The 23550-nt window shown below is 47.6% G+C and overlaps 2 protein-coding genes across 2 annotated transcripts in view; both read left to right on the top strand.

Moving 5' to 3' along the window:
- Positions 1 to 4872: 4872 nt before the first annotated feature.
- The window catches only part of LOC116502493 (zinc finger protein 850-like), a 39327-nt gene continuing 20649 nt past the window's right edge, over positions 4873 to 23550 (top strand). Inside the window, exons 1-4 of the mRNA XM_032208374.1 lie at positions 4873 to 5267; positions 17765 to 17985; positions 18303 to 18502; positions 20494 to 21894. Coding sequence (XP_032064265.1) covers positions 20570 to 21894 — 1325 coding nt within the window. The 5' untranslated portion in view covers positions 4873 to 5267; positions 17765 to 17985; positions 18303 to 18502; positions 20494 to 20569. The remainder of the gene's footprint in view (positions 5268 to 17764; positions 17986 to 18302; positions 18503 to 20493; positions 21895 to 23550) is intronic.
- Positions 11932 to 13203, top strand: LOC116502495 (gastrula zinc finger protein XlCGF17.1-like). The gene is made up of 2 exons (XM_032208375.1): positions 11932 to 12153; positions 12403 to 13203. Exons 1-2 carry the CDS (start codon positions 11932 to 11934, stop codon positions 13201 to 13203), a joined length of 1023 nt encoding a protein of 340 aa, XP_032064266.1.

Raw genomic sequence — 23550 nt, 5'->3', positions numbered from 1 at the left:
AGAGGGCCTTTTTCAGGAGATGGACTGGGAGGGGTTGCAACACACAAAATGGCAGTCAGATTGTGAGATATTTGTGCAGCCAAAGTGGGCTGAGGAAGTGGCTCTCGGACTTCACTGGATGAGGAAATGGGCGGAAGGGAGGAGCAGGAGGAAGAGGAAGGCCGTCACTGAGTCCAGGGCCCATGGTTCCCAGCAGCTACTAGAAGGTGGAGCCACGCTTCTCAGGAGGGGTGAGAAATCTGATGCAAGAGGCTACTGGAAGACGCCCCCTAGAGGAGAGATGGGGAAGTGTCGGTTGCGGCAGGGTGCACCTTTGGTGTGGGGGGGGGGGTCTGGAAGGGGGAGGAAAATTAGGGGAAGGGGAGGTGCTTCCTGATGGACCTCCTCCATCTTCCCAGGGTGGAAAAAGGCAGGCAGACGTTCAACTGGTCCAGCAGTCCATCTGGAGGGAACCTTGGATCCCCCTGGGGCCTCTTTGCCCCCCAAAGTGGCAGGAAATACGAGGGAAGGGAAGAGACCCCCAGGAGTTCTCTGGGCTGCAAGGAAAGTAATATTCCTGCTTCTCTCTCCCTCTTCCTTGTGGGGGAGGGATCTGGGGAGGGGGCCACAATAAGGATACCTACACCCATAATCCTGAGCTCTCCCAGTCCCCAACTTCCCTGGATATCCCAAACTCCCCCCCCCCCAAATCTTCATCTCCACTAGCTTTATTTGAATGGTTTTCATGGCCTCTTTCCTGTCCCCCTCCCAAATAGCCTTCCCCCCCCAAGACCATCTCACAGGGAGGGGCCCCACCACCCTTTGCTAAAGGGGGAGTTTGGAAGGACAACTCAGAGCCCCGCCCAAAAAAACAGAAGCAGAGTAGGTGAGAGAGGAAGGTTTTCTGTTTTGGGGGGGGGTTTGCAGCTTCAGGGGGGGTATTCAGGGAGCTCCTTCATGCCAGGACCGGAGGGCAGTGTGAGCTTCCTTTTGGGCCCCCCCCCCCCCATGACTCTCAACTGGAATCTCCCTTTCTCTGTGTGTCTGGAGGGGTGGATTAGATGGCCCCTTAAGGTCTTTTAGGGCCTCCACCAGTCCCGGCTGTGTGTGCTGAGATTTCAAAAGGGGAAAGTGGAGTCAGGGTCTCTATGGAGAACCTCCATCCTCCAGCTCATGGTTGTCTCTAAGATGCTTTTCCAAAAGGAAATTGGACTTTCTTGGTTTTCCCCCCCTGAAAACATTTCCCTTCGCATCCCAGAAGCTTCTCCAGTTCTGACTGAGTGGTGGAGGATGGAAGGATTGATATTCCTTGCAGTCCTTTGGTTCTGAATCAGGGGTGCGGAGCCTTCCTGAGGCTGCTGAAAGGACCCTGTTGTAGACCGTAGGAGGGGGGGGGCTCCTTTCCACCCTCCCTCAGGAGGGCTCCTCATTTTGGCAAAGATGGCCGCTTTGGCCCTTCTCTCCATCCAGGGCTCCTCTCCGTCCAGAAGGTGGACGTGGCTGTCCCAGAAAGAGCCACCCAGGTCTTTTCAGGAGCAGATGGACCTCTCCTCCTGATGGGCTTCTCCTTTGAGACGCTATACAAATCCTTCCTTTCTCCCCCCACCCCTCCCAGTCAGCCAGAACTGAAGAAGCTTCTTAGGTGAGAAGCGAAACATTTTCAGGTCCCCAAAAAGTCCAGTTTGCCTTTTGGGGGGAAATGAACCTTTGGGAAGAGAAGCAGAGTTTTGGGGCTCCTTCCATCTCAGTCGGGGGGGGGGGGGAGGAAGTTCCCAGCAGTAGCTGGTCCTGAGCTTTTTTTAGAAGTTAACTAAGGGGGGGGGAGGCAGAGACTGCCTGGAAGATTATCTGGGGGGGGGGGTAGTATACCTGAAGGGGCATCCTGGGGGTTCTGAGAAGGGGACCCCCAGATTCCCTGGTTATACCCAATTTTTTTTCTCCCCACAACCTAAGTGTTACTATCTGCCCTTGCATGAATTTGGGGTTCAGGTCTCTTCTCTGTCCCCTGCAGCCCCCCCCCCCCGGGCCATCTCAAAGGCATAGTTCCACAAAAGGGATAGTTTTGGGGAGTCAATTTAGGGGAGCAACCCCCCCCCAATATTTTTCTCCCTGAGTTCCCACTTCCCATCCAGGTTCTGAATCACCAATGGGGGATGATGCGGTGGGGGGTTCTGGGTCTCTTCCTCAATTTCAGACTCTTCCCCCAAGAAGGGAATCAAAGCTCAGCGCTTCTCGCACTGAAAAACTGAAGTTGGGGAAACACTTTTGCCAAGAAAGCATCCTTTTTTATATATACTTTTGGTGCAATTTGTGGATTCAAGCCAGAAAATGCCTGAGTTTCCCTCTTTCCCTCTTCCTTTCCGTCTCCTTCCTCTTTGGGCTCACAGCCACTGGTGTGCGTGTTTGTGTGGTCATCTTATCTCACATCAGCTCCCTTTCCGCTACCCCTCCCCATCTGGGCTACTAGGGAAGTGGAAGGGGGGAGAGCCCCCTCTTTGTCCAGCCCGGGAAAATTGGGCAAGAGGGAGGCTCCTGCAGGTTCCCACCTCTTACCCCCCCACCCTATTCCCCACTACTGACATACCAGCCCCTTTCTCCCCCCTCCTTCCCCCAGGAGCAATGAGGGCCCCTCCCTGCTCCGCCTCTTCCCCAGAGGATCCCCCTCCTTACTGGGGGTCTCCTTCCCCCCTTCACTTCCAGGGATCCAGGCTAGTGCCCCCACCAGCAGCATGGGGGGGGGGGAAGGATCCCACCAGAGACATATACAGATGCAGATTAACAGACTTGGAAGGGAACTTGTAGATCATCTAGTCCAACCCCCACCCAATCAGGAGACCCTGCACCATTTCTGACAGATGGCAGTCCGGTCTCTTCTTGAAAGCCTCCAGTGATGAAGCTCCCACAACCTCCGATGGCAAAAGCTGTTCTATTGGTTGATTGATCTCACTGTCAGAAAGTTCCTCCTTATTCCCAGGTTGAGTCTCTCCTTGCACAGTTTCCATCCCATGGATGTTGCCCCACAAGCCCCCCCCACAAAGAGAGATGAGAAATACACAGATGCTCCCAGCCCTAGAGGCAGCATCCGTGGGTCTGGATGGGGGGGAGGGGAAGGGAGCGTTCACTTCGGAATTGGGGGTACCCCAAATCAAGGCAACAGTCGGTCCACTAAAGAAAGAAAATTGCAAAGAAGTAACAGGCAGCAGAGAGAAAGCAGAGCTGCTGAACTCATTCTCTGCCTGAGTGCAAAACCTTTTCTGAAAAAAAGTACTCTGTGACACCTCAGCAAGATACAGGACATTGTAGAAAAAAGATTGTGAGAAATGCTCCACTCACCATTCAGCATTTCGCAGGCACAACCGAAATCACACAGGAAAGTGCTTTTACAAGGGTGCAGAGTGTGAGAAACCTTTTCATTGTAAATCAAAGCTAAAAAGGCATCAGAGACTTTCTGATAGCAGAGATAAATCTCTTTAGTCGTCAACAATGCAGGAAACATTTTTTAAAAAACTCACATCTTATTGCTCATTAGTAACCAATGATTATCACTGTTGTATCTTATGATTCTTGATGAATGTATTCTATTTTATTTTTATTTATGTACATATGCACCAAAGACAAATTTCTTGTGTGTCCTATTGCACATGGCCTATAAAGTATTCTATTTTATTCCTATTCCTATTCTATTTTGTTCTATGAAGTTTAAATCCACCCCTCTCCTAGAGAAATGAAATATTTTAGGAAATATTAAAGGGGAGAATATTTCCTCTAAATACGAGACAGAAACTCACCCCCCACATCCCTTTTGTCAATGAGCCATCAAGGCCTGAGTCAGTCTATTCTACATAACAAAGATCTCCCCCTTCAGCTCCAGGGTGATGGGATTAAGGCATGCTAGTATTAGCCCTTTACCCATCTCACCACAGGGCACCAATCAGAATACAAGGTTAAGTTCAAAGTGCAGAAAGGGCACAAAACCAGGGACTTTCAGCATCTCTGTTCCTTTTTCTTCTTCACCCAACATCTGGGAGCATGTGATCCCCCATTTCTGTTCAGGAGCTCAAGCCATGTGGTCCTGTCCACCATTAAACCATCTTTCCAAACAGCCTCCATGTCTCCAGTGTCTTTTTCCCCACTTGGAGCTGAACCCAGAAGGACATTTCTTCCAACAGTATTTAAATTCCTTTGTGGATATTCTTGGTATTTGTTTTACTGTGATATTTCATCATTATCCATATACCATGTTACATTCAATATTATTTCTGTTAGTCTGGATCCAATTACCTTGTATTCCATAGAGATATCACTTCAAATAGTCTAAATTTAATGTGATGTGTTTGTAGCTTCAGTAAAGGAGACTCACTTAAATTAGTCACTTGCCTCTAACCAGGGTTACTTCTCTCCTTGTCCATGAAATGGCATCTCCTCCCCAGCCCCCCCCCCCAGCACAATGTTATCCTGGCTGTTTTACTTGGGAAGTGGTCTCTTCCCTCTTGATCCCATAGAAATATCCTTTGCGACATAGTTGTTGATATGTTCAGAAACCGGGATCTGCCATTGACTCCTATTGGCTACTTCAGTGGGGCTTCAGGCATCTCCTCGCCCTCTGTGAACATCTGGATCTGGACACCTGGTTCCCTAGAAGTCCATCCCACTGTAGCACAATGGAAGACGCCCCCAACTGGAGGGGAAACGGAGTTCCCCTCGAGGCTGCTCTTCCACTGGGTCAGGATTCTTCTTCTTCTTCTTCTTCTTCTTCTTCTTCTTCTTCTTCTTCTTCTTCTTCTTCTTCTTCTTCTTCTTCTTCTTCTTCTTCTCCTCCTCCTCCTCCTCCTCCTCCTCCTCCTCCTCCAGCTGCAGTCAAGGGAAAGAGCTGAGGGTGGGAATTGGGGGGATGTTGGTAGCCTCTGACCTTCGGTGTTTCCCTGGAGACGTCTCATTGCCCCGACTGGGTAACATCATCAGGGCAGCAACCAACTAGCAACCTCAGGGACGTCAACTAACTCTCTCTCTCTCTCTCTCTCTCTCTCTCTCTCACACACACACACACACACAAAGAATCACAAAAACACAAAAGCGTTTCGGAGCACGTGGTCCTAGCTGAAAGGGAGGGGGGAAGGAGAAGAGGCGGTGAAAGGGCGGAGCTTCAAAGAATAGGCGGACCCGAGAGGAAGCCAGAAACCCCGCCCCCCGCCTCTCCCCTCCCATCGGCTGGATCTCTGCTTCCCTTGGCCCGGCGAGGATCGGCGCTGGATCCCTCGGGAGAGGCTCCTGGATCCCGTTCGGAGCAGGTAAGGTTGCTCTCCCTCCGGCCTCCAGGCTGCCCCTCCTCCCAGGAGGTCTTTCCCCCCGCCAGGAAGGAGGGAGCTGCGGATTCCGCTCTTCGGCTTCTCGGGGATTTTCTCGGGGAGATCCGGCTCTGGCTTTGCCTGCAAGGAGCGGATCCCTCCCTTCCCTCCAGGGGGGCAAAGGGGGCTCCGTCCCTCGGCTGGCTCTGCCCCCTCCTCGCCCGGCCAAGGCTCCCCTTGGGGGATCCGGGAAGCAGCTTTGGGTAAGTTGTTTCAGGAGGTCTCTCTGTGATCCGCCAGAGGTCTCTGAGCATGCGTACTGAGCAAGTGCATTTGGAAAACAAAAGTGTAAATTGCGCTTTAAAACATTTATTGGGATTTGTAATGTGTTATTAACACCCTCTGACCTCTTTGCAACGGGGAGGGGAAAGGAAAGAAGTTTAAATTAGTTGACTTGAGCTCGTGTTTTCTTGAGCCACAAAAGAGATCCTCTTTCTTTGAGCTCTTTCCTCTGAAAGGCGAAAAACCCTTTGTTTTTATGCTAATCTCTACTTTGCTTCTGCTTTAAAAAGATGGGTAGAATTTCTAAACTTTGTATTTTCCTTCTGTTGCGCAGAAGGGGCTGGGATGTAGGAGCCCCTCCTTGGTGGGTGTTTTCCTAAGCACAAAGGAAGTTTTGAGGGGGGGGTCTTGTGAGCAGCTGCTAGATAACAAGCGGATGGGCAGGAGGCTGCCTTTCCCAATTGTACATAGATTGGCCCAGACACCTCTTCATGGTAACTTTAAAAGGGAGTAAATAAATCTTGGGTAAAATCTTGGTTTGGAGAACAAGCGTCCATTTTTTAAATCTATATTTGACAAATGAGCAATGCAGAAAAAAATGGGTTTTGCTCCCAAAGTGAGGGCATAATGTAGTTTCATTGAGGACTATACCTTGAATGCGATTGGTCAGCCAGTTACAAATCCACCAGGTGGTGATCCTATGCCACATTTTCTTTATCCCAGCAAGAACTAGGTTGCGGTCTACTTCGTCACATGCCTCACTGAAGTCCACGTATTCTATGTAGACAGAATTTTTATTGTTTTGTCAAAGAATGCAATAAGGTTTCCTGCCGTGGTCTCTTTTTGACAAACCCATGTTGGCTTGTAATAATAGCTTTGTTTGTTTCTAGGCTTTGGCAGATCCAATGCTTGATTATCTTTTCCAGGATCTTCCCAGGGACTGATGCCAGGATGTTTGTTTTTTAGCTACCTTGATCCAATTGCCCCCCCTTTTTAACTTTATTTTATAAAATGTACAGTGTCACGAGGAAGGCCGGATTGAGAAGTCATGGTGGGATGAGGCTCATATGAGCCAAAGTGAGAAGAAGCAGGAAAAGGGGATAAGAATCAGAAATGGGTTGTTTACATCAGCCTGAACTCTTTTTCCTTCTCTTTTGCTGATGTGATGCCTTAGTTTACTTTATTGTCATTGCACCTCGTACAACAAAATTAAATGCCATCTTTGGTGTATACTATAACTATAAAAAAAAATCTTTGCATTCTATGCAATTGAATTGAAAACCCCGGATATTGCATTAATATTGCACTATTGTATTTGTATTTATTTGGTATGTATGCCGCCCAATCTCGGAAGACTCAGGGAGGCTTACAGGTAAAAAAAGGGAAGGGGGGGATACACAGGATACAAACAACATTAAAAATTCGACAACATTCATAACTTAAGATGGGGCTGGATAAATCAACAGCCCCAGGCCTGCCGGAACAGCCAGGTCTTAGTCGCTTTGCAGAAGGCCAGAAGGGTAGTAAGGGTCCGGATCTCAACGGGGAGATCGTTACATAGGGCCGGAGGAGCTACTGAGAAGGCCCTCCCCCGGGGAGTCGCCAGCCGACATTGACCAGCAGATGGAATCCGGAGGAGGCCTAATCTGTGGGATCTAATAGGTCTCTGGGAGGTAATTGGCAGGAGGCAGTCTCTCAGGTAGCCAGGTCCGATACCATGTAGGGCTTTAAAAGTAACGACTAGCACCTTGAAGCGTGTCTGGAGACCAATGGGAAGCCAGTGCAGCTCGCGGAGAATAGGTGTAACGTGGGTGTACCTAGGTACACCCACAATTGCTTGTGCGGCTGCATTCTGGACTAACTGAAGTCTTCGAACACTCTTCAGGGGCAGCCCCATGTAAAGCGCGTTACAGTAATCCAGTCTTGAGGTGACGAGGGCGTGGGTGACTATCCGAAGGGCCTCCCAGTCCAGATAGGGTCGCAATTGGTGCACCAGGAGAACCTGGGCAAAGGACCCCCTGGTCACAGCCGACAAGTGATGTTCTAGCATCAGCTGTGGATCCAGGAAGACCCCCAAATTGCGAACCCTCTCTGAGGGGCGTATAATTTCACCTCCCAGGTTGAGAGTTGGACCATCCTTGGGAGGGAGCATCAATAGCCACTCAGTCTTGTCGGGATTGAGTGCAAGCTTGTTCGTTCCCATCCAGACCCTGACAGCCTCCAAGCAATGGCACATCACTTCTACCGCTTCACTGAGTTGGCACAGGGTGGACAGATACAGCTGGGTATCGTCCGCATATTGGTGGTATTTAATCCCGTGCCGGCGTATGATTTCACCCAGTGGCTTCATGTAGATGTTAAATAGGAGGGGGGACAGGACCGAACCCTGCGGCACCCCACTATACAGTAGAATTCAATCTAGTTACTGCCCTGGAATAGAAGCTGTTTTTCAGCTTATTTGTCTTGTTTTTATTATCCTGTACCGTCTGCCAGATGGCAATAGTTCAAAAAAAAAAAAGAGTGCCCAGGATGAGATATGGATCTTTAAGGAGGTTTTGAACTTTCTTAAGGCAGAGGGAGCTATAAAAACTCTCCCAAGGAAGGGAGAGGGCAAGCAATGATCCTCTGGGCAATGATGTTAACCCTCTGGAGAGCTGTCCTATCTGCCTCCGTGCAATTGGCAAACCATTCAGAGGTGCAGTAAGTTAAAATACTCTTTGTGGTGCAGCAGTAGAAGGTCACTTAGTTTTTGGTAATTTCCGTAGTTTGTCCTGGACTTACCACCACAATTGGAGTCTTGGTCGTTGAGCAAAGTGGTCATTAAGTAAGATGTCACAGGAGAGCTTGGCTCAATGACTGCAACGCTGTACTCCTGATTGTGGTTGTGAAGCAATTTCACGTGTCGCTAAACAAAGTCCCAGGTAAAGAATGTGGGGTTGTCTGAAGTGAGCAGGAGAGGCCTCCCAGGCACAGGCCGCATTCGACTTCAGGGCTCCTGGAGAACCTAAGAGATGCTTTGGGACACATTGCTTGGAAACAGTCCGGGACATGCAGCTTAGAAAATGGAGCTAGGTTGCAAAGGCCTCCAGTCTGGGGATTAAGGGCGCATCTCTCAGTGACAGTGGTGACCCTGGGGAGAAGTCCAGGTCTGGGGACAATGGCAGCTGCCTGAAACTGCTGAAGGCCCCATCCCCCCTTTTAAGGCAATTATTATGTGGGAAATATTTTTCTGTACTGTCTATCTGGGTCTGGAGGTAAAAATTCCCTCCAGAAAACTTCCAAGTGCTCGGATGGTCGGACCCTCTTTCCGGGTGACAAACCACATCAGAGCTTGGTGTGTGGAAAATCCGTTGTTTGAAATGAGACAATGGTTGTCCTGCATTTGTGAGTCCCCTCAGAGGGGGCCCTTAGAAATCTTTTTAGCATCGAAAAGGTTTTATCCTGAAATCTTTTCAAAAAACACACAAGCGGGTCAAAATCGTGATAAAGAAAAATGCTCCCTGGCCTGGGTTATTATTAAATAAAGCTTCTCATTTTTTAAATTTAGAGTACACTTAAATCCCTTTAAGGATATTCTTGTTAAGTCTCTTCCTACGATATTTCATTATTATCCATATACCTTGTGACATTAAATATTTTTCTTGCCTATTTCTATCGATCTGGAAGCAATTACCTTATATTCCATAGAGATATCACTTCAAATAGTCTAAATTTATTGTGATGTTTTTGTAGCTTCAGTAAAGGAGACTCACTTAAATTCGTCACTTTACTCTAACCATGGTTAATTCTCGCCTTCTCCTCCATCCTCTATGAAACGGCATCTCCTCCCCAACCCTCCCCAGCACAATGTTTTCCTGGCTGTTTTGCTTTGGAAGTGGTTTGAAATGTTCCTTTATGACATAGTTGTTGATGTGCTCAGAATCTGGGATTTGCCATTCCTATTGGCTACTTCAGTGGGGCTTCTGGCATCTTCCCGCCCCCTGTGTCTGGCATCTTCCCGCCCCCTGTGAGCCCCTTGATCCGGACACCTGGTTCCCCCGAGGCGCCTGGTACCCGGATGCTCCTCAGGTCTGATGGAGGCTCTTTCTCCTTATGGATTTCAGGCTCTCTGGGAAGAAGGTCCAGTCCTGGGAGACACGGAAGGTCAACTGGAAGTAGGGAAAAGAGCCCAGTGTGCCACTTTCACACTGCTAATTCCTTCACACACACACACACACACACATACACACACACACACACACACACAGCATCTCCACCTGCCAGCCTTCAGCTCCTCCTGCCAACAAAGGGGGTTTCATTATTTGTGGCCCCTCCTGTGTGGGATTCTATGTCCTTCCTTCCCTTCTGAGCTCAATTGGGAGAGGCTGAGTTTGGGTCGGTTCCCCCCTTTCAGCCCAGAGCTCATCAGGCACAGCTGGAGGGCAGAGGCAGCCATGGGGGTTCACCTTTCACACGTTTCAATGGACCCCACCTGCCAAAGCTATTCATGACTTGGATCCATAATGTACAGAGACCCACTTAAGGTTGAAAGTTGAGGAATCGCCTGCAGTTATTTATTTATATTTATTTAGTATCAAATATGGAAACCACCCACCTCACAAGTTAGCTTCTTTGCCCCGTTAGGAAACGTCTATGCTGTAAATTGTGGACTGAATGTCATAAAGCGCTGATAAAACTTGGGGCACTTGCAAAAGGGGGTCATTGTATAAAGGCAAGAAATTGGACTCTGTGTCCAGAGTTGTCTTATAAAACACAACTCTGAAAAGGGACTCGCAACTCTAAAGCCAAAATCAAGAAAACCAAAACAATAAGGTACCTGAGACACACCCACAAACACAACCAAATTCTCCAGTCCCAGCCTTCCTCTGTCCCAGATATTGGGGAGGGAAACAGCCCCCTAAAGCTTTCCAGAAGGTTGGGGGGGGGCTGCAGCATCCCCCCCAGGACAGAGACTGCTATAGAAAAATCACACTTCCTGAGTCCTGCTGGATGGCAAATCATAAAGGTGAAGATCTGGGTTGATTCTCCATTTCATAATAGTTTGTCTCCCCTTCTGCAGCTGCTTGTTAAAAGTGAGCAAGGGCCCTGCCAGCCACACTCACCTCAAACAACTTCTGGTTTTGATCCTGGATTTGAATTCTTACATGTCTCATTGAACAGGGAAAAGATTTTCATAGACACACTCCTCAAACACGCATGTTTCTACATGGACACCGATGCAAACATTAATATTTGTTTTTGGCAGTTAGTATGCCGAGGTGGCGCAGTGGTTAGACTGCAGTACTGCAGCCACTTCAGCTGACTGTTAGCTGCAGTTCAGCGGTTCAAATCTCACCGGCTCAAGGTTGACTCAGCCTTCCATCCTTCTGAGGTGGGTAAAATGAGGACCCAGACTGTGGGGGCGATATGCTGACTCTGTAAACCGCTTAGAGAGGGCTGAAAGCCCTATGAAGCGGTATATAAGTCTAACTGCTATTGCTACTGCTATTTTAGAAAGCTCCATTGTTTTTTTGGGGGGGGGTAACTTTATCCTGCCTAATTCTAAACAAACTGCAAAATGCTACCTTTGTTCAATTCTTAAATATTAAATATGTGAGGCTGAGCTTTAAATTGACCGATAGAGATCATGCAGGCTGAGTTAAGGGATGCTCATCAGCTGTCAAAGTCAAAAGTTAACTCATTCACTCATTTCTGCCCTTTAGGGAGCATGACCACCAAGCCACGCCCACCCAGTCACATGACCACCAAGCCACCGCCACAAAATAAGCCATGCCCACAGAACTGGTAGTAAATATTTTTGAATACCACCACTGGTCCACACACAGAGAACATCACAGACTCCGCTGGAGGGAAGTTCCTCGAGGATTGGCTCTCCGAAAACTCAAAAGACAAAACCTCTGATGATCCAGATTGGATCCTGCAACTTCATCCTGGGACACATATATTCGCCTTTATTTGTTTTTTATCTTTATTTCACAAAACGGCAATTGAGTGAAAGTTTTTGCCTTGACTTTTGCATTTCCTATAGCCAGTCCTCGAGTTACGACTGCAGCTGGGCTGCAAACTCATTTCTTGAGCAAAGTGGTCATTACTTGAGACATCACATAACCGCTTTGCTCAAGAACTGCAATTCCTCCTTCACTGTTGCAGTTGTTATTAGAAATAGCATTTCAAGTTAGATGCATAGTGCTTTACAGCACACTTTACAAATGTCAGCATCTGGTCCTCAACAATTTTGTGATTTTCCTTGTTTCTCGAAAGGAAATAATGCTCTCATCTTTTTTGTTCCACCAGCAGGAAAACAGCTCTGGTCAAAGATTTACCTGAAAGGCAGCTATCAACAGGTAGCAGAAATTCAGCCCAAGGCAGCAGCCAAAAGGCAAGCATGGAGGGTGGGAATCTCTTGGATCCCCCATCAAACACGAGAAGCACTTCAAGGACAAAAAACTCCAAAAATCTCAGGAGCCCCCCAACACTAAAACCTTACAAATGTGTGGAATGTGACTTATGCTTTGGACGAAAGTCAAACCTTCTTACACATCAGAAAATCCACACTGGAGAGAAACCTTATCAGTGTCTGGAATGTGGGAAATTTTTCCGTGAAAAAGTCACTCTCAGAAACCACGAGAGAATCCACACAGGGGAGAAACCTTACAAGTGTTGGGAGTGTGGGAAGAGCTTTTCTCAGAACTCAGGTCTTTGGCTCCATGAGAAGATTCATGCAGGAATAAAATCTTACAAATGCTTTGAGTGTGGAAATTGTTTCACCAGCAGTTCAACTCTTCAGAGTCATGTGAAAACACACACAGGGGAAAAAAATGAAAAGTGTCTTGAATGTGGGAAATGTTTTACGCAGAGGTCAGCTCTTCGGAGTCATAAGAAAACACACACAGGGGAGAAAAACGAAAAGTGCCTTGAATGTGGGAAAAGTTTTACCTCGAAATCAAACCTGGTGCAACATCAGAGACGTCACACTGGAGAGAGACCCTATGAATGCTCAGAATGTGAGAAACGATTTGTGTCTTCTTATGAACTTCAGACACACCAGAAGATGCATCAAGGGGACCTTCCCCATAGATGTGGGGAGTGTGGGAAAAGTTTTATTTCACCAACCCAAGTTCAGATTCATCAGAGAATCCACACAGGGGAGAAGCCCTTCAAATGTGGGGAGTGTGGGAAATGCTTTTCTCAAAAACAACACCTTGGACGCCATCAGCAGTTCCACAGAGGAGAGAAGCCATACAGATGCGAAGAATGTGGAAAATGCTTTGTAGACAAGCGAGGCCTTTTGGGTCATCACAAAACCCACACAGGGGAGAAGCCACATCAATGCAACGACTGTGGAAGATTTTACAGTACCTCATCAGCCCTTAAAAGTCATGAGAAAACTCACACGGGGGAAAAAAACTACAAATGTTTAGACTGTGGGAGAGCGTTTGCTCATTCATGTAACTTAATAAGTCACAGCCGAATCCATACAGGAGAAAAGCCCCATAAATGCTCAGAATGTGATAAATGTTTTCCACGGAAAGATTCTCTTGTGACGCATCAGCGAATCCACACTGGAGAGAAACCATATAAATGTCTGGAGTGTGGGAAATGTTTTGTCTATCCTTCAACACTTCGCACGCACACCCGAAGTCACACAGGAAAGTAGCCTCACAAGTGTGCAGAGTGTGAGAAACCTTTTCACAGTAAATCAAAGCTGAAAAAGCATCAAAAAGTCCATAGCAAAGATAAATCTTTTCAGTTGTGAACAATGTTGGAAACACTTTTTTCCAATACATCTTAATGTTTACCAGGGACTTCTCACAGTGACAGAAGGAAAATCCTACAATTATTTGGTGTGAGTAAATGTTTTTCCTACAGAAGCAAAGGAACCTCAGAGAATTCACAATGAGGCAAAAGGGTGTAAATGTTGGGAGTGTGAGAATATTTTGCCCGCAAAGCAGAATTAGTAACTTACCAGAGTGATTACACAAAAGAGTTACAAGTATGTGGGGAGTAGATTTAATGTTTTGCAGAGTACAGGACATCCTTGACGTATGACCACAAGTTGGAATGGATTTCTGGTCATAAGTTGCTACAGTTGTATGTCAAGGAACCAGGTTTTCTGTTAATTTTTACTAGGCTTTGTTGATCAATGGGGAGAACTGAAGATTTAGAGAGGGGAAAATGGGGTGAAGAGCGGAATGAATCTGGTGGTTTATTTAGTGATAAAAGTGTTGATGTTGAATCTGCTGGCTGAGGATGAAGAGGGAAAGTTTTCTTTTTCCTATTATATTTTTCGGAAGGTTTTTTTTCCCCTTTTTCATATATTCACAGACAAATATTTGTATTAACTTTCTTTCTGTGCATATAATCCTTAATAAAAGTATTGCTGAAAATCATGGCTCCTCAAACTACGGGCCACATGTGGCCGCTGAAGTCATTAATCTGGCCCGCACTGGACCACAAGGTGGCCCCACCTACATCACACACACACCCTTCCCCCAATCGCAGAACTTAACTTCGGGACCCCCATGGGGTAGAACTGAAAGGTAAGGCCAACAATTTTGGTCTGCAGAATGCTTCTGGAGGTGGGGTGTATGTGAAAAACAGTGGACATGAACGTTCCAGTAGGCAAGAAAATCCCAGGCAAAAATGGCTCGTTTTTCACCACCTCTGCCTGAAGAAGAAAGAGAGACAGAAAGCAAGAAAAAAAGCGAGAAAGCAGAGAGTAAAAGAAAGAGAAGGGGGGAGAGAGGGAGCAAGGGAGAGATAGAGAAAGAGAGGAGGGGAGATTTCTCAAGTTCCTTGGTACTGAGAAGAATTGCTGCAAAACTTGAGTTCCCTGAAGTGGGCCACTAGACTCCTAAGCCAGTGTTTCTCAACCTTGGCGACTTTAAGTCCTGTGGACTTCAACTCCCAGAATCCCCCAGCTATGCTGGCTGGGGGATTCTGGGAGTTGAAGTCCACAGGACTTAAAGTCGCCAAGGTTGAGAAACACTGTCCTAAGCAACTGAAAAAACAATCTAGTCAACCAAAAGAGCAACATGCAAACAAAAACACCCCCAGGAGCAAAACAAATTAAAGTTTGTGCATTGTTCAGTGGACTGTTAAAATTGGACACCCAGTCACATGACCATCTGGCCAGGCCCAGCCAGTCCCCCCCCCCAACAGTCTGAGGGACAGTGAATTGGCCCCCTGTTTAAAAAGTTTGAGGACCCCTGTTCAAAATAACCCAGAGGGCCTTTTTCAGGAGATGCACTGGGAGGCATCACAGCGGACAAGATGGCAGTCAGATTGTGCCATATTTGTGCAGCCAAAGTGGGCTGAGGAAGTGGCTCTCGGACCTCCAATGGATCAGGAAATGGGCTGTGGGAAGGAGGAGGAGGAGGAAGTCCAGGGCCCATGGTTCCCAGTGGCTATGGTGGAGCCATACTTCTCAAAGGAAGGGTGGGAAAACCTGACGCAAGAGGCCACCGGAAAACGCCCCCTAAAGGAGAGATGGTGAACTGCAGGTCCCTGCGAGATCTACCCTTGGAGGGGGGAGGAAAATGAGGGGGAGGCGCTTCCTGATGGACCTCCTCCACCTTCCCAGGATGGAAAAAGGCAGGTAGACGCTCAACTGGTCCAGCAGTCTGCCTAACACACACACACACAAACACACCGTGTGTCTCAACCCGAATCTCCCTTTGTGTCTGGTGTGTGTGTGGACTAAATGCCTCCTTAAAATCTTTTAAGGCCCTCTTCAATCCAGGCTGTGTCTTTTCAAGAGCAGATGGACCTCTCCTCCTGATGGGTTTCTCCTTTGAGACACAATACAAATCCTTCCTTTCTCCCCCTCCCAGTCAGTCAGAACTGAAGAAGCTTCTTAGATGAGAAGGGAAAGGTTTTCAAGGGAAAAAAAATACCCAAGAAAGTCCAGTTTGCCTTTTGGGGGGCAGGGGAGGAAATGCACCTTTGGGGAAATAAGCCAGAGTTTTATTATTCGTGGCCCCTCCTGTGTGGGATTCTCTGTCCTTCCTTCCCTTCTGAGCTCAAGTGGGAGAGGCTGAGTTTGGGTCGGTCCCCCCTTTCAGCCCAGAGCTCATCAGGAACAGCTGGAGGGCAGAGGCAGCCATGGGGGTTCACCACAGGCAGCCATCACCTTATGACCATTTGAAAGTACAAGAGAGCCCCCCCCACACACAAAAGGTCCTTTATGACGGAGGCCCATAATGGGCAGATGACCATACGTTGAGGATAACCTGTAACATATTGATTTTTATTTATTACCTAATTTGGAAACCACCAATATCACCCAGCAGAGGGAATGATTTGCCTTCCTGGGAAGACAATCATTTCATTCTATGGCCGCCTCTCTTGTGAAACACAACAGAAATAAAACCAAGAGAAAAACCAACCAAAAAACCTGAATCACAGACGCCGCAGTCTCTAATCCTGCAGTCCCAGCCTTACCCTGTCCCAGAAACTGGGGGAGAAACAGCCCCTACAGCTTTCCCGGAAGGCCAGAAGGGCGGGGGGCATGCAGGATCCCCCAGGAAAGGGTCTTCCCAGGGCAAGGCAGCAAGGCAAGGCTGCTCCAGAAAAGTCCCACTTCTGGGGTCCCACTTCCTGGCAGATTGTAACCATCACAATCTGGGTTAATTATAACTTTTATAGTGGTTTGTCTCCCTTTCTTCAGCGGCTTCTTGCAAAAGTTGAGCAAGTTATTTGTAAAAGTAATAAAAGGTGGATATAAATAAAAAAAAATATAAAAATAAAACCATTCCCATTTTGCAGGGGCTGAGCAGTATTTTCAGGCTTCTTTCCGTTCTGTTGCCTCCTTCGGAAGAAGCTTGAGACCTTGGCTGCTCCCACAAACTCCCCTCTTTCCTGCCCCCCCCCCAGGGCTCTGGTGATTGGCAGCTGACCCACCCAAGAATGTGAGTCTCTGAAGAACCCTCCCCTCACTCAAAGACCCCTCCCCCATTTAAGTTCTCAGGAGGGAGGGTCATCCCGTAACCTCTGTCCCAGCGGCTGTTACAGATGACTGTAAGATGTGACCGTCACTGAATGAAAAGCTCCTGGGAGGAAAATGAAAGATTTCTTATCCACTTAGGAGGAAACAGCCATAAAGTCTTTCGGCAGGCAGGAAAAGGGAACTCTGTGTTGCTGCTAGAAGTTACTGGAACTTTGAGCGGAGTTCCCGAAGAGGAAAAAATGGGCGGGGGGGGAATGTTTGGGCTCATTAAAACAACATACAAACACACCGAAGGAGGCGAGGCAGCCCCGCTTCCAGCGTGCAGAACGGGACACTCTTGCCGTGGGCAGAGGAACGCTGGACACGGACACCCACCGGAGGATCAGAAGAAGCTTCGGAGCACGTGGTCCTGGCTGGGAGGAGAGTTTGGGGGTGAAAGGCGGAGGGGCCAAGGAGAGGAGGCGGCTAAGAGGCGGGGCTTCAGGGCGGGGCGGAGCCCGACAGGAGAGGAGAAGCTACTCCCCCTTCCCATCCACTCCTTTGCTGGATCTCCGCTTCCCTCCGCGTGTCCCGCTTCTTCCTTGGAGGATCGGCGCCGGGATCCCTCGGGAGAGGCTCCTGGGACCCGCTGGGGGCAGGTGAGGCTTCTCTCCCTCCGGCCTCCAGCCAGGAGGAAGAGAGCTGCGGATCCCGCTCTTCGGCTTGCTTGCAAAGAAAGATCCTTTTTCTTCGGGACCCGCTTAAAAGGCGAACAACGAAATCCTTTGTTTTTCTGCTAATGTTTGCTTCTGTTTTTAAAAGCCTGGCAGAATTGGTTTAAATTCAGTATTTCCCCCATTTGGCCAGGAGGGGGCGTGGTGGTGCAGCCGCTTCTTGGTGTGGGTTTCCCAAAGGGAGTTTCGAGGCTGGTCTTGGAAAGCAGCTACTGGCTGGGAGAAGCTGGTGCCCACAAGGCCGCCTTCCATAGCTGTCAATAGGCTTTGAAAGGCCTGCCTGGGCTCTTCATGGCCTTGCAAACCCCCCAAAGCCAGCCCTTTTCCCAGCTGCTCTTCCCCACCTGATCTCTCTCATCTTCCCTGGAGTTTTCCCCACTCACAGCTCTGCATTGGTCCCTCTTGGACTTTTCCTTGATGGTTCCTCCCCATGTTGGCCCATCAAGATTTCCCCTCTCCATTATTTTGAACCCCCAACAAGGGATTCCATCTTCTCCTCCCTCTTCCAGGTCATTTAGAGGTTTATCTTCAGTATCACCTTTCATTTCTCTTTGCAGGAGGCCAGTGAGGATGTGGCCGTAAACCCCACAGAGGAGAAGGGGGCGTTCTTGGACTGATACCCCAAAACAGATTTACATTTAACACATTAAGAGTTGTGGTGGCACAGTGGTTAGAGTGGAGTATAGTCAGCTACGTCTGCTGCCTGCCAGTTGCCTGCAAATCAGCAGTTTGAATCTCATCAGGCTCCAGGTTGACTCAGCCTTCCATCCTTCCCGAGGTCAGTAAAATGAGGACTCAGATTGTTTGGGGGCAATAGGCTGACACTGCAAACTGCTTAGAGAGGGATGTAAACTGCTGTGAAGTGGTATATAAGTCTGAGTGCTATGGCTAACAGAGTTGGAAGGGACCTGGTAGATCATCTAGTCCAACCCCCTCCCCTGCCAAAGCAGGAGACCCTACCACACGATTTCTGAGAGATGGCAGTCCGATCTCTTCTTGAAAGCTTCCAGTGATGAAGCTCCCACAACCTCTGAGGGAAAAATTGTTCCATTGGCTGACTGTTCTCACCGTCAAAACATTTCTCCTTATTTCTAGGTTGACTCTCCCCTTGAGTCTTTGGCCGGGATTCCCCTCTGGAGAATTTGGAAATCGTGCCCTGGTTGGAGAAACAGCTTCCTGCCCAAAGGACCAGTCCATTAAGGAGAAATCAAACCGGTCGGCAGTGAGGGTCCATCCCTGGCCTTGACTCAGAGGGTAACAAGTGACCCAGAGACCTCTGAGCTCTAACTTTGAAGGTGAGTAAATAAATCTTAGTTTGAACAATGAGCATTTTTTTAATCTTTATTTGAAAAAACAGCAATGCAATTAAATTCTGCCAAGGTGTGAAGATGTCTTCACACCTTGACCTGCCAAGCTTGTACTCAACCCGGAGAAGACCGAGTGGCTGTTGTGTTTTCCTCCCAATAATTCGACCAGTGTTCCATCGCTCAGGCTGGGGGGTCAAATTCTATACCCCTCAGAGAGGGTTCGCAACTTGGGAGTCCTCCTGGACCCACAGCTGACTTTCGACCACCATCTGACGGCTGTGACCAGGGGGGCATTTGCCCAGGTTCGCCTGGTACGCCAGTTGCGACCCTACCTGAACCGGGAGGCCCTCACAACAGTCACTCGGGCCCTTGTGACCTCTAGGCTGGAATACTGCAATGTGCTCTACATGGGGCTGCCCTTGAAGAGCATCCGGCGACTTCAGCTAGTCCAGAACGCGGCCGCGCGAGCGATTGTGGGCGCACCTCGGTTCGCCCACATAACACCTATCCTCCGCGAGCTGCGCTGGCTACCTGTTGATCTCCGGGTGCGCTTCAAGGTGCTACTTGTCACTCATAAAGCCCTCCATGGTAGTGGACCTGCGTACTTGAGAGACCGCCTCCTGCCAATTACCTCCTTGCGACCAATTAGATCGCACAGATTAGGCCTCCTCCGAGTTCCATCTGCCAGTCAGTGTCGACTGGCAACCACACGGAGGAGAGCCTTTTCAGTAGTAGCTCCGACCCTTTGGAACGAGCTCCCCGTGGAGATTCGTACCCTCACCACCGTCCAGACCTTCCGCACAGCCCTTAAGACCTGGCTAGCCCGTCAGGCCTGGGGATAAAGATTATAATCTGTCCCCACCCGAATGATGAATGAATGTTGTGTACTATTTTACTTTTATGTATTGTTTTGTGTTTATTGTCTTGTACCCTCCCTTCCTTATTTTATGTAAGCCGCCCTGAGTCCCCTCAGGGAAAAGGGCGGCCTATAAATACTAATAAAATCACTAAAATCACTAAATGTCATTCCTTTAATATTTGTTGAAGAACCCACTCTTGGTCAGGTTAGAGGTGGCCTCTGGGTGGAAAATCACAGAGTGGGGGACTCTCAGCGGCTGGGTGGATGCACCCCTGAAGCTGACAGAGGCTGCTTGAGGATCTGGGATGTGGCTGCCCCATCCCAGCCTCTTCTGTGCAAAACAAGGAAAATAGAAAGTTTAGAAATTCTGCCCATGTTTTTAAAGCAAAAAGAAAGTAAGCATTAGCATTAGAACAAAGGATTTCATTGTTGGCCTTTTAGACTGAGCTCAGAAAAAGGGGATCTCTTGGTATGAAGGAAACAGGAACTCCACTCAAATAATTTAAACCTTTTCTGTCATCCAAACCCTCCCCTCCCCATTGTAATGAGGTCAGTCTCAGAGGAGTAACAAGTGACCTCTTAATCATAACTCTAAAGTTGAGTAAACAAATCTTGGTCTGGAGAATAAGCATGTTAATTATTTTAATCTTAATTTGACAAGAGAGTGATGCAGTGAATTGAGGGCGTAATATCTTTAATTGATACTTGTTGTAAGAAGCCACTCTTGGTCTAGTTGGAGGTGGACCCTGGAGGGAAGGCCACAGAGTGGGGGAGTTGCAACGGCTGGGTGGATGCACCCTTGAAGCCAAAAGAGGCTTCCTGGGGACTCAGCTTGGGGCGGGGCTGCCCCTGTCCAGCCTTCATCCTGTCCCTCCATGGGGAAATGTTCTCTCAGCCCAAACTGCGTCTTTGTTCCAGGGATACATTTTTAGCCGTGATATGTGCAGGCTGTTTGTGCCTTGTCCCATAATGCACTTGGGGGTACAGTTTAGTAAGCTGAAGTGCTTGTGCCTTGTCCTTAAACCTCTATTTAAACTCAATTATTGTGGATCCTTTATTGTGGATTTTGTGGCTCTCTACATTTCTGAAAAGGAAATACTTTTTTCTCCTTCTAACACAGGATAAACGATTGTGACCAAATGTTTACTTGCAAGACAACTTCCAACAGATAGTAGAAATTCAGCCTAAGGCAGCAGATGCCACAAAGCATGGAGCGTGAGAAAATCTGGAATCTCCCATCAGATACAAGCAACACTCTGAAAAACCACCAAAGAACCCATGAATGCTCCGAGTGTGGGAAATCCTTTGCTCTCCACTCTCTCCTTTTGACCCACAGGAAGGTCAATGTGGGAAGCGGATCCAGTCAAGGATTGGAGGGTGAGAAATCCTTCTCTGGAACAGACACCAAAGACCTCAGTCCCCCAACACTAAAACCCTATAAATGTGAGGAATGTGGCTTATGCTTTAGTCAAAACTCAATCCTTTTTAAACATCAGAAAATCCACACTGGAGAGAAACCTTATCAATGTCTGGAATGTGGGGATTTTTTCCGTGAAAAACTCACTCTCAGAAACCACGAAAGAATCCACACAAGGGAGAAACCTTACAAGTGTTGGGAATGTGGGAAGAGCTTTTCTCAGAAGTCAAATCTTTGGATCCATGATAAGACTCATGTAGGAATAAAATCTTACAAATGCTTTGATTGTGGAAAATGTTTCACCCGGAGTTCAGTTCTTCGGACTCATGAGAAAACACACACAGGGGAGAAAAACGAAAAGTGCCTCGAATGCGGGAAATATTTTACTCAGAAATCAACCCTGCTGCGACATCAGAGACTTCACACTGGAGAGAGACCTTATGAATGCCCAGAATGTGAGAAACAATTTATGTATTCTTATGAACTTCAGAGACACCAGAAATGGCACAAAGGAGACCTACCCTATAAATGTGGGGAGTGTGGGAAAAGTTTTAATTCACCAGGAGTGCTTCAAATTCATCAGAGAATCCACACAGGGGAGAAACCCTACAAATGTGGGGAGTGTGGGAAATGCTTCCCCCAAAAACAGCAACTCAAAAGGCATCAGAGGCTCCACACAGGAGAGAAGCCATACAGATGTGGAGAATGTGGAAAATGCTTTGCTCACAATGGAGACCTTTGGAGACATCGTAAAACCCACACAGGGGAGAAACCATATCAATGCACCGAATGTGGACAATTCTATTGTACCTCATCAGCCCTTAAAAGTCATATGAAAATTCACACGGAGGAAAAGAACTACAAATGTTTGGACTGTGGGAGAGCATTTGCTCATTCATCTCACCTTAGACGTCACAGCCGAATCCATACAGGAGAGAAGCCCCATAAATGCTCAAGGTGCGATCAATGTTTTGCTCGGAAAGATTATCTTGTGAAGCATCAGCAAATCCACACTGGAGAGGAACCGTATAAATATCTGGAGTGGGGGAAATGTTTTGCCCAACCTTCAGCATGTCAGATGCACACCAGACTTCACACAGGAGAGTAGCCTTACAAATGCGTGGAGTGTGAGAAACCTTTTCATTGCAAATCAAAATGCACCAGAAAGTCCATACCGGAGATAAACCTGTTTAGTTGTGAACAATGTGAAAAACATGGGGTTTTTTTTCCCAATTCAATCCAATCCAATCTGTGAATCTTCTAATTCAGCAGAAACATTACACAGTCACCTCAAGCCCTTGTCACCTCAAGGCTGGATTATTGCAATGCGCTCTACATGGGGCTACCCCTGAAAAGCTTTCAGAGACTACAGCTAGTCCAGAATGCAGCCGCGCGAGCGATATTGGGTGTACCGAGATACACACATATTACACCTGTCCTCTGTGAGCTGCACTGGCTGCCAATTGGTCTCCGGATGCAATTCAAGGTGTTGATCATTACCTTTAAAGCCCTATGTGGCTCAGGACCAGCGTATTTGCGAGTCCGCCTACTGCCCCATGCCTCCCAACGGCCGATAAGATCCCACAGAGTGGGCCTCCTTAGGATGCCGTCAGCCAGGCAGTGTCGGCTGGTGGGCCCCCGGAGGAGGGCCTTCTCTGTGGCTGCTCCAACCCTGTGGAATCAGCTACCCCCAGAGGTCCGGACCTTACCCACTCTCATGGCCTTCAGAAAAGCTGTTAAAACCTGGCTTTTCCGGCAGGTCTGGGGCTGTTGACCCTATTGTTAAAGTCCAGCCACGATTGATCGTATGCGTGTTGGGAATTTTTTAACTATGTTTTATTTTGCTTTTCTTTTTTTCTCCTTTGTAAACCGCCCGGAGTCCTCCGGGATTGGGCGGCTTATAAATCTAATAAATACAAATTCAGTGACAGAAGGGAAATCCTAAACTTTGGTGTGGGGAAAAAAATTTTTTTTTCTACTGAAGCAAATTCAAATCTCATCAGAGAGTACACAATGAGGCAAAAGAATGTGAGGATGTTTTGTTGACAAAGCAGCATCAGTAACAGAGTGATTATACCAAAGAGTTATGAGTGTCTAAGGATGTAAAGTTTTGCAGAGTACAGGAGGTCCTTGACTTATGACCACAAGTGGGAATGGATTTCCAGTCATAAATTGTTACAGTCAAGGCACCCAGGTATTTTTTTTCCCCGTTCTTAATGGACCTTTGTTGATCAGTAAGCAGAACTGAAGATTTAGAGAGCAGAAAATGGGGTGAGGGGTAGAATGAAGATGCTAAATAACTGGTAAGTTATTTAAAGATAAAGTGTTGGTGTTGAACCTGCTGGCTGAGGAGGGAAAGTTTATTTTTCTTACTATCTTTTTTGGAGGGATTTCTTTTTTGCTTTTTTCCACATTGGCACTCTTACATACCATTTTAAGTATACATTCACATAATTATTTTTCTTCTTTACATTTATCATTCTTATACATTTGTTATTCCATTTTATAGGTTATAATATAGGTATACAGTTTGGGTTGCTTTGTTTACCATTCCTTCCTCCTGTTGTAACACCATCTTATTTTCCCTTTCTTTTCTCCCTCCCTCCCTTCTCTACTTTCCTCTTTCCTCCTCTCCTTTCCATTCCTTCTTCCCTTCCCTTTCTCCTACTCCTACTCTTCCTCTTCCCCTACCTACCCTCTCTCCTTCTCTTCCTCTCCCTACCGTCCTCCTCTTCTTATTGTCCCCAGTGACTCTACATT

The sequence above is a fragment of the Thamnophis elegans genome, chromosome 2 (genome assembly GCF_009769535.1).
Source record: "Thamnophis elegans isolate rThaEle1 chromosome 2, rThaEle1.pri, whole genome shotgun sequence".
NCBI lineage: Eukaryota > Metazoa > Chordata > Lepidosauria > Squamata > Colubridae > Thamnophis > Thamnophis elegans.
The sequence above is the reverse complement of the archived record's forward strand: the minus strand, read 5'-3'. Positions and strand labels throughout refer to the sequence as shown.

Bases quoted from the DNA above. Each gene is read 5' to 3' on its own strand.
- LOC116502495 (XM_032208375.1), top strand. From the start codon at position 11,932: ATGGAGGGTGGGAATCTCTTGGATCCCCCATCAAACACGAGAAGCACT. The intron at 12,154-12,402 runs GTCACTCTCAGA...TGTTTTACGCAG, and splicing joins GGAAATTTTTCCGTGAAAAA to AGGTCAGCTCTTCGGAGTCA.